The sequence below is a fragment of the Rhinopithecus bieti genome, unplaced genomic scaffold (genome assembly GCF_001698545.2).
Source record: "Rhinopithecus bieti isolate Rb0 unplaced genomic scaffold, ASM169854v2 scaffold_13207, whole genome shotgun sequence".
Taxonomy (NCBI): Eukaryota; Metazoa; Chordata; class Mammalia; order Primates; family Cercopithecidae; genus Rhinopithecus; species Rhinopithecus bieti.
The window spans coordinates 2,892,497-2,903,322 of record NW_016807866.1 but is presented as its reverse complement, the minus strand read 5'-3'; the positions used below and the strand labels follow the sequence as shown (position 1 = coordinate 2,903,322).

General features: G+C 39.5%; 1 protein-coding gene across 4 annotated transcripts in view; it reads left to right on the top strand.

The window, feature by feature from the left end:
* GART (phosphoribosylglycinamide formyltransferase, phosphoribosylglycinamide synthetase, phosphoribosylaminoimidazole synthetase) overlaps positions 1 to 10,826 on the top strand; it is a 39,285-nt gene that overhangs the window by 8,314 nt on the left and 20,145 nt on the right. For all 4 annotated transcript variants that reach the window (XM_017883932.1, XM_017883933.1, XM_017883931.1 and 1 more), the window contains exons 3-11: positions 707 to 802; positions 1,274 to 1,448; positions 3,209 to 3,320; positions 4,112 to 4,180; positions 4,795 to 4,920; positions 6,635 to 6,722; positions 6,958 to 7,043; positions 7,227 to 7,395; positions 9,798 to 10,029. In XM_017883932.1, coding sequence (XP_017739421.1) covers positions 707 to 802; positions 1,274 to 1,448; positions 3,209 to 3,320; positions 4,112 to 4,180; positions 4,795 to 4,920; positions 6,635 to 6,722; positions 6,958 to 7,043; positions 7,227 to 7,395; positions 9,798 to 10,029 — 1,153 coding nt within the window. The remainder of the gene's footprint in view (positions 1 to 706; positions 803 to 1,273; positions 1,449 to 3,208; positions 3,321 to 4,111; positions 4,181 to 4,794; positions 4,921 to 6,634; positions 6,723 to 6,957; positions 7,044 to 7,226; positions 7,396 to 9,797; positions 10,030 to 10,826) is intronic.

The window sequence follows — 10,826 nt, the reverse complement described above, 5'->3', positions numbered from 1 at the left end:
TTTTTTGAGACGGAGTTTCACTCTTGTTACCCAGGCTGGAGTGCAATGGCGCAATCTCGGCTCACTGCAGCCTCCGCCTCCCTGGTTCAAGTGATTCTCCTGTCTCAGCCTCCTGAGTAGTTGGGATTACAGGCACATGCCACCACTCCCAGCTACTTTTTGTGTTTTTAGTAGAGATGGGGTTTCATCATGTTGTTCAGGCTGGTCTCAAACTCTTGACCTCAGGTGAGCCACCCACCTCGGCCTCCCAAAGTGCTAGGATTACAGGCGTGAGCCACTGCACCCAGCCGTGTTGACATCTTAATACCAGTGCTGAGGACAGTACCTAGCACATAGTGGATTTTCAGTACAATTGAATGATTGACATTAGAAGACCAATTTCTGAATATATCTTATGGTATGTTTTTTGTTTAATACATGATCAATATTAGTGACATGAACAATATCATGGAGATGGTACTTTATGGCTCTTTTGGGAAGTTTATTGGTGTTTTCATCTGTCTACAATGAGAACTGAGAACTGAGCTTTGTTGGTTAGCCTAATGCACTCTCGTCTGAATTTCAAATGTTGAAACTGTCATCTCTGCCATTATAAGAAAACCAACAGATAACAAGCATACAAAATTACAGAACTTTGTTTTTAGTGAGACTCTTAGTTTACTTAAGGGGAATGTTTTTGTAAATGCAGTGTTTTTTCTGTTTACAGCCATCTCAATCAGTGACCACACTGCCCTTGCTCAATTCTGCAAAGAGGAGAAAATTGAATTCGTGGTTGTTGGACCAGAAGCACCTCTGGCTGCTGGTAAAGTTTGTTTCTGTTTATTGTTACAGTATATTCAGTGCAAACAGGAGCTTAGGGATCATCTAATTCAATTTAGTTTACAGATGAGAATTTGTAATATTATATTGGAAAAAGAACTTTCACTCTCGAAATTTATGGAGTCTAGATTTTTTTTCCCAAGCATCAATTATATGATGAGTTAGAGATCAAATTTGCAGCCATGGAAAACATTTTATATGTCTTTATTCTGCTGTATTCTGGTGTGTGTTTAATAATCCACATATGCAAATATAACAACTTTTGATAGATTTGAATAACATCTTAGTAGCATTTTACATCTATCCAGTAGGCAACATGAAAAAGTTAGTTATCCTCTGCCACCAGTCATCTGCCTTGTCTAGATGTAGATATAGTCTGATACTAATTCATCTTCAGGCTGAAAAGTTCCTGGGGAGACCTTGGTTCACCTAAGGCTACTGTTTTCATCCATAGGGATTGTTGGGAACCTGACGTCTGCAGGAGTGCGATGCTTTGGCCCAACAGCGGAAGCGGCTCAGTTAGAGTCCAGCAAAAGGTTTGCCAAAGAGTTTATGGACAGACATAGAATCCCAACTGCTCAATGGAAGGCTTTCACCAAACCTGAAGAGGCCTGCAGCTTCATTATGAGGTAAGTAAATGGTTGCCTGTGAAGGACAGTTGTTTAGTTGTGATATTTAAATACACAGGTCAATGGCCAGGTGCAGTAGCTCACCTGTAATCCCAGCACTTTGGGAGGCCGAGGCAGGTGAATCACTTGAGCTCAGGAGTTAGAGACCAACCTGGGTAACATGGTGAAACCCTGTCTCTACAAAAAATATAGAAAAAAAAATAGCCAGGCATGGTGGTGTGCACCTGTAGTCCCAGCTACTCTAAAGGCCAAAGTGGGAGGATCACTTCAACCCAGGAGGCGGAGGCTGCACTGAGCCAAGATTGCGCCACTCCACTGCAGCCTGGGTGACAGAGTGAGACCCTGTCTCAAAAAAATTAAATAAATATACAGGTTACTTCTGTGTTGAAAATGTAATGCTAGGTCCTTAGGCTGTCACAAGATTATGGTAAAATAATTATGGAAAAAGTTTTTTCAATAAATATTATGTGGGTTGTCTTTTTCCAGAACCAAAATAAAACAGGATTCTATGCATATAGAGTTTATACAATCTTGTGGCCTTGCAGGAAGGTGACATTTTTAATAAAATCTGAGTAGCTCCTCGGGGGTAAAATACACTTGGTTCTGCAGTTTTGCTCTCTTTTCACAGCCATGTTTTTGGTTTTTGGGTCCCTGCCCCCACTACCCCCCCAGTCTGAGACGGGGTCTGTTTCTGTCACCCAGGCTGGAGTGCAGTGGTGTGATCTTGGCTCACTGCGACCTCTGCCTCCTGGACTCAAGCAGTCCTCCCACCTCAGTCTCACAAGTAGCTGGGACAATGGGTACACACTACCACTCCCAGCTAGTTTTTGTATTTTTTGTGGAAGGCTGAGTTTTACCATGTTGCCCAGGCTGGTCTCAAACTTTCGAGCTCAAGAGATCCACGTCCCTCTGCCTCCCAAAGTGCTGGGATTACAGGCGTGAGCCATAACACTAGGTCTCACAGCCAGATTGACAAACACAGTGGCATCTTAAAACATAAAGAACATTGATTTTTTTTTTATCATAAATAATTAACCAGAGTGAGTAATCATCACTTGGTCATCTGCCACCACTATTGCAATTTTATATTTCAAAATTAGGCATCCTTTGTTCTCTACTACGTGGAAAGCATTGAGCAATTAATGAGTGTTAGTAGACACATGCCTTTGCCCTTTTTTTGTTGACATTTCTGCTACCTGGTATGTTTTCCTTTCAGTTGTATCAGTTTCATTTTTTTTCATTCATATTCTACAGAGTTTCTTAAACACTGAATATTATCATTTCCTAGTAGCCAGATATCTTGAGCAAGTAAGTTTTGTTACTTTGGGTAAGTCTCCTTCCAGACCCCCAGGCCCACTTGATAATTTAGTATGTGTACTCCCAGAAATGGTCTGTGTATGCTTATTGTTGTTATATAGCTGCATTTTCTACTTGAATGAGAGTACTGTTTGCTACTTTGTATCTTAGAGATTATACCATATGTACTCTATACATCTATTCTTCAAAGATATTGCCTATATAATCTCATGATAAATGAAAAAAGCAAAGTTATAGGTACTGTATGATTGCAACAATAAAGGAATATGCAGGGGAAAAACATCCTGGTGGGAAGTACATCAAAATGTGTTGGAATGATAAGTAATTTTTTTCATTCTGCTTTTCAGTCATTGCTATAGCATATCGTTACAAAATCCCACAGCATTTTAAAATCTTGAGTTGTAATAGTTTGTTGGATGTTGAAGATTACTCTGTCTTTACAGTGCAGACTTCCCTGCTTTGGTTGTGAAGGCCAGTGGTCTTGCGGCTGGAAAAGGGGTGATTGTTGCAAAGAGCAAAGAAGAGGCCTGCAAAGCTGTACAAGAGATCATGCAGGTAGGCTGAGTCTTCTGAAAAAATTTACCTTTCTATTCATACTGAATAAATACCCTTTTAAGTTTAAAAAATGTTCCTCACAATAAGGAAAATCTATTTTGCAAACACATGGGTAAGTTATTTTTTATAATTCCATATGTTATAATCCATCTCTATAAAATAGTTATTACAGATTTACACGGTAAACTAAACCATGATTGTATTATTTTGAAGTAAATTGTAACATCCTTTGTTGTCTGCCACTGAAAGAAAATCCTCGGACTCTAGAACATATAAATAAATTATCAAGCCATCCATGAGGACAAAAGTATTTGTCCCATGTGTCCCGGGTCTAGGAGAAGTAAATTAATGAATGAATATGCTTTGTCTTTCGTGATCGATCTTTGTTGTTGTGGGTTTTCTGTCCTTGTAGAAATCTACTTTCACAGGCATTCTTTAGTATAGTTATTACAGCCAAACATGTATAATTATAATCGGAAGTGAGGATTAAGTGGTGATAATGAAAACATCTGTTTTTCCCATACATTATTTGAAACTGGATCACCAAATCTTCAGGAGAATATTAGAGATATGTTTATTCCATCTGTACCAATGTTTGCTGCACTATTGCCACATTAAAAATAGGAAACATTTATATGTTCCCTTTGAGTCTTTCTGAAAGGGAAAGAAAAATTGCAGTACTCGCTGGTTCATAATACAAATGCTGGATAATGCTAAAAGTCAACTAAGTAAATATTGAAAACTTACCAAACCTCTTTTTTTTTTTTAAAAAAAAAAAAACTTACAATCAGGAGAAAGCCTTTGGGGCAGCTGGAGAAACAATTGTCATTGAAGAACTTCTTGATGGAGAAGAGGTGTCTGTATGTATATCCATCTTTTTGGCTTCTGTAGTGTATAAGAAGCTGTCATCTGACCTATGTACGCAGAAAAGACTTGATATACTCTGATTGCTTCATCTAGAAACGTAAACCCAGCAGTTACAAAGGAATTTGTATACCTTTATTGTTGGGGGGTGCAAATGAAAAAAGAATTGATCCTCTGTTAGTCATCCCTAGTGTGTTAGTGGGGGCATTTGGACTTATATCACACATTATTGAGGTTCTGAATTAATTCAAACATTCATGCTTTTTCTTTCACATACAGTTTATTGCAAAAAAAATAAAGTCACCTCAAACCAAGTTTTAATGCCTGGAAACTTAAAGTGGGGAAAAGGTTGAAATCTTTTACTTTGCGAGTAGCTTGGTTTTTTTCTAACTTACCTAAAAAATTACAAATCCTTCAGAAGTTGAGTACATTGTGATTCTTGATGTATGTAGTTTAATGTTATTGATGTTTCAGTTCATTTTTCTGAAAAAAAAAAAAACAAAAAAAAACTTTTCCTCAAAGAAGTAAGGGACATATAGTTTGCCTTACTGAATTTCTTTTTTTACTTTTTCACAGTTAACATAAATGGACTATTTTGTTTTCTTTATAGTGTCTGTGCTTCACTGATGGCAAGACTGTGGCCCCCATGCCCCCGGCACAGGACCATAAGCGATTACTGGAGGGAGATGGCGGCCCTAACACAGGGGGAATGGGAGCCTATTGTCCGGCCCCTCAGGTACTTCCTGAAGACTCTGCTGAAGTCTTGTAGTAGTTTGGTTTTCTCAGAGAACTCTTAGATGATACTTTATATTTTGTTTTGTTTTCTGTTTGTTTGTTTGTTGCTATAAATTGTTACTAATCAGCAATTAAATGAAGAGTATCTTTTCTGGTCTCTAAAACTAACTTTTCCTAAAAGCCTTTTTTGAAGAACCAAAATAAACCAATCTATAGTATGGATTGAATAGATCCTCCTATTCCCTCCTCTCTACACCCAATTTTTAACACATGGGAGCCTGTTGTGGTCTTGGATTCATCTTTGGATATCCGTAGTTCAGCACAAAAGTGTTGTCTGTGTGTATCTGTGTGTGAGTGATGTGAATCGAGAACCAAGTCAGATCAGAATTTGTTCTGATCTTTCTACTTCGTAACAGAGAACACATTTCCAAACAATTTCTGCACAGTTTTTGTTTTTGTTTTTTGAGACGGAGTCTTGCTCTGTCACCAGGCTGGAGTGCAATGGAAAGATCTTGGCTCTCTACACCCTCCACCTCCCGGATTCAAGCAATTCTCCTGCCTCAGCCTCCCGAGTAGCTGGGACTACAGGCACGCACCACCACGCCAGGCTAATTTTTGTATTTTTAGTAAAGATGGGGTTGCACCATATTGGCCAGTGTATGGTCTCAATCTCTTGACCTTGTGATCTGCCTGCCTCAGCCTCCCAAAGTGCTGCGATTACAGGTGTGAGCCACCACGCCTGACTTTCTACACAGTTTTTATTAGGAATTTGTGTTGTTGGCATATATTACCAGTAGGTTAGCCATCCAGAAACTCATCCATTCTTTTCATTGATGATAGTCATAATTGTTTGTGCTAATATAGTGCCCCTTTACATATTTTTCTTGCTTAAAAGATTAAAAATAGGCTGGGCATGATGGCTCACACCTGTAATCCCAGCACTTTGGGGGGCCGAGGCGGGTGGATCACCTGAGGTCGGGAGTTTGAGACCAGCCTGACCAACATAGAGAAACCCCATCTCTACTGAAAATACAGAAATTAGCCGGGCACGGTGGCAAATGCCTATAGTCCCAGCTACTCGGGAGGCTAAGGCAGGAGAATCACTTGAACCCGGGAGGCAGAGGTTGTGGTGAGCCAAGATTGCGCCATTGCACTCCAACCTGGACAACAAGAGCAAAACTCCACCTCAAAAAAAAAGAAAGATTAAAAATAAACTTCATTTTTTTTAAAGACTTCATAAGTGTAGGTCAGCCGGGCATGGTGGTTCACACCTATAATCCCAACACTTGTATTAAAACTACCATTTGGTAATAGTGGATTCTAGGAACTATCTCTGGGTCTAATTTTTACAATTATATTCATAAGTCCAGATTCTTACCTATATAGGCTTATAAAATATGCAGCGTATACTGGGAAAGATACAAAGAAGCCTTAGGGTAGGAGAGAACTTCTTTCATTTCTGTTATGTTTTGGGAAATTATTTTTGGCTAGTTCTTTTAAAGGTGTGTGTTCTTGAAAATCATAAAGCTAAAATACCTACTTGATGTCATTGTGAAGGTTGAGAAAGTTTAAATTTTTCAAGTTCAAAGTGCTCAGCCTGTTTCAGGTAGTAAAAAAATGAGTTATCCTCATCATCCCCTTCTGTTGTCCCATGTAATACCTCTTAGACACTTTAAGTTACCTGTTACATTTAAGTGTTTCTGCATGTTCTCCAGGTTTCTAATGATCTATTACTAAAAATTAAAGATACTGTTCTTCAGAGGACAGTGGATGGCATGCAGCAAGAGGGTACTCCATATACAGGTAGGCCCACTCACGTTACTATGGAAGCCACCTATAGAGTAACTTTCCACTTTTGATAAAACTTATTTTCCATTCTCTTTTTTTCACCAGTTTTTAATGGACCATTTTTTTAATGTTAATGATTTTTCCAAAACTTTGATTATTAGAAGTTTATGTAGTAGATTTTATATTTGTAATACAGTGTCTTCATTATAGATTTTCTTTTTCTCTCTCTTTTTTTTTTTTTTTAATGAAGGTATTCTCTATGCTGGAATAATGCTGACCAAGGATGGCCCAAAAGTTCTAGAGTTTAATTGCCGTTTTGGTGATCCAGAGTGCCAAGTGGGTAAAAATATCAAAGTATTACTTAGTAGAAGATATGTGTTATTTTAATCTTGGAATTTGTCAGCCTGGAAGTAATTACCTTTGGGAAGTCCGTGCAAGTTCTGCTAGTACCCCAGTGAATAAAATGTTTAAGGAAAACTAAAATTGATCTCACCTGCCATGTGGATTATGTTTTTCCAGGTGATCCTCCCACTTCTTAAAAGTGATCTTTATGAAGTGATTCAGTCCACCTTAGATGGACTGCTCTGCACATCTCTGCCTGTTTGGCTAGAAAACCACACCGCCCTAACTGTTGTCATGGCAAGTAAAGGTTATCCTGGAGACTACACCAAGGGTGTAGAGATAACAGGTGAGTGTCAGGGAGCAAGAGGCTGGAGTACAACGTGACAAGTGCCAGCGCCACAGCAGACTTCCCTCCCTCCTTCCTGTCCAAAGGCAGATCTCTGTGACCCCTAGCAGGCTATAGTTTGGCCACTCTCAGTGCTCCAGTAGTGTATTTGGGAGTTTCCTTTTTTTTTTTTTTTTTTTTGAGATGGACTCTAGCTCTGTCGCCCAGGCTGGAGTGCAGTGGTACGCTCTCGGCTCACTGTAACCTCCCCTTGGGTTCAAGTGATTCTTCTGGCTCAGCCTCCCAAGTAACTGGATTACAGGTGTGCACCACCAGGCCCAGCTAATTTCTGTATTTTTAGTAGAGATGGGGTTTCACCATGTTGGCCCAGCTGGTCTTGAACTCCTGACCTCAAGTGATCCGCTCACCTCGTCCTCCCAAAGTGTTGGGATTACAGGCGTAAGCCACCATGCCCAGCCTCCAATAGTGTATTTAATTCAACAACCTCATAAACTGTCTTGCCCAGACACCAAGTCCATTGCCTTATGAATCCCATGCATGGCAGCTAGGCAGTTAGGAACTGATTGCTTTTGAATATGGACAAAGAAAGAAATGGGCCAGAACCAAGATCCCTTGCATTGGTGAAATTTCCCTAAGATTGAAATAACAAGTGTGTAATAGTTCTACCAGAGCAATATTGAGTTTTACTGATACTGGCAGGCAGAGTAGCCATTCAGAATCACTAAATGGCTTTGTGTTGTAAAAACACACACAGAAGATGTATATTAACAAACTACCAAATAGGACGCTGAGAAGAGAAATAGAGATGGAAAAAGAAAACCACCGGGAGATAAAAGAATGTTTTCTAAAATTAAGAAAAGTGTTATCTTTATATAAACTGTCCCCTTTGGCCCCTTTAGAATTTAGAATACATAGTCTAATAATGTTTTAAGTATAAAGCTATATCTGAGAGCTTAAAATAATTCAAAATACAATGAAGCAGTAGGAATTTGGGGCTGACCCCAAAACTTAAGCCGAGTTTGTCTTAAAATGGTACAAGTGTTATATTACTGAAAAGATTACTTATGTTTTGCATTTTACTGATCATATTGGTTATATTGAAAAGAAAGAAACTTAAGTCTCATGGTCTGGTTAAAAAAAAAATCGAAAAAGAAAAAAGAAGCAGCTTTAATTGAATAACTGTGATGAAAACAAGTTCCTTTACAGGCCAGGCACTGTGGCTCACACCTATAATCCTAGCACTTCAGGAGGCTGAAGCGGGCGGATCACTTGAGGTCAGGAGTTCGAGACCAGCGTGGCCAACATGGTGAAACCCTGTCTCTACTAAAAATACGAAAACAATTAGCCAAGTGTAGTGGTGCATGCATGTAATCCTAGCTACTCAGGAGGCTGAGGTGACAGGATGGCTTGAACTCAGAAGGTAGAGGTTGCAGTGAGCTGAGATCGCACCACTGCACACTCCAGCCTGGGTGACAGAGCGTCTCTCTCAAAAAGAAAAGGAAGTTCTCTTACTCTTAAGGAAAAGATTAATGTGATCAGATGCAGGATTTTTCTTTCTTTCCTCATTAAACAATTGCTTTTATAATGAGATTGACGATAACACAAGAATTTAGGTTGTCATCCTAAAATAGCAGACAGTTCTTAGGAGAAAGATCTATTTACTATTATATTACATTGAGACCTGTCAGGGCCGGGCGCAGTGGCTCACGCCTATAATCCCAGCACTTTGGGAGGCCAAGGCGGGCAGATCAGAAGGTCAAAAGATTGAGACCATCCTGGCCAACATTTTGAAACCCCGTCTCTACTAAAAATACAAAAAGTACCTGGGCACGGTGGTGCATGCCTGTAGTCCCAGCTACTCATGAGGCTGAGGAAGAATTGCTTGAACCCAGGAGGCAGAGGTTTGCAGTGAGATCGCGCCACTGCACTCAACAGAACGAGACTCAGTCTCAAAAAATAAAAGAAGACCTGTCTGATAGGGAAGATTCTTTTAAGTGAGATAAAGATCTTTAATTTTTAATTTTTATGTATTTATTTATTTTGAGACAGGGTCTCACTCTATTGCTGGGTTTGGAGCAGTGGTGCGATCACACCTCACTGCAGCCTCAAACTCCCAAATTCAAGTGGTCCACCTCAGCCGGTGTGTGCCACCACACTTGGCTATTATTTATGTATGTATGTATGTAGAGGCGAGGTCTTGCTCTGTTGCCCAGGCTGGTCTCGAACTCATGGACTCAAGCAATCTTTCCCTCAGCCTCCCAAAGTGCTGGGATTAGAGGCCTGAGCCACCGTACCTAGCCAAGTTTTAGAAAAGAGAAAAAACTTGTGGAAATTATAAATCACTTCACAGTGTGAAATACTGTTGCTATTTCAAATCATATGTCAAATATGCTCTTTTCTAGGGTTTTCTGAGGCTCAAGCTCTAGGACTGGAGGTGTTCCATGCAGGCACTGCCCTTAAAAATGGCAAAGTAGTAACTCATGGGGGTAGAGTTCTTGCAGTCACAGCCATCCGGGAAAATCTCAATTCAGCTCTCGAGGAAGCGAAGAAAGGACTAGCGGCTATAAAGTTTGAGGGAGCAATTTATAGGAAAGACATCGGCTTTCGTGCCATAGCTTTCCTCCAGCAGCCCAGGTAAAACTCTAAGCAAGTTAGCTGTAGTGCCATTTCAGAAACTGGCCTAAATGGCTATGTAGAACACTTCATTGACTGTATAATAAGTCATTCAGTATTCTTTTCTCTCTATGGGACTGATACAATCTTGGTTTGTATTTTGTTTGAATCAAAACTGGTTACAGTAATATTCAAATTAAATGGGAAAAACTTCATGATAGCTTAAGTTTGGAAAGTTTAGCAAAATCACAATGGTACTGATTTTTACTTATTTTGTATTTTTTTAATTTTTTTAAATTTTTTGAGACAGGGTCTCCCTCTGTCGCCCAAGTTCTCATGTCTCAGCCTCCCAAGTAGCTGGGACTGCAGGCGCAGGCCACCACACCTGGCTGATTTTTTTGTATTTTTTGTGGAGATGGGGTTTCACCATGCTGCCAAGGTTAGTCTCAAACTCCTGGGCTCAAGTGATCCTTCTGCTTTGGCCTCCCAAAATGCTGGGATTATAGGCATGAGCCACTGCACTTGGCCTGATACTGATGTTTATTCCTTGCTTTATCACATAGTATTGTATTTGAAACATAGTTCATGGTTTTATCAAAGAACTCAAGATGAGAATATTGGTCATCTAACTTCGTAATTTGATTTGATTATACTATAAATTTTGACAGTCTCATTTTATCACTGTGTTTGTATCTGTTACTAAAATGTATTTTTTGACCTCTTACTGATGCATTGTTGGTATGTAAAAACTGTTGACTTGTAAAATCAATAAAGTCTTAGTTGGAAATGTATATTTTGATTTCTTTCTTTCTTTTTTT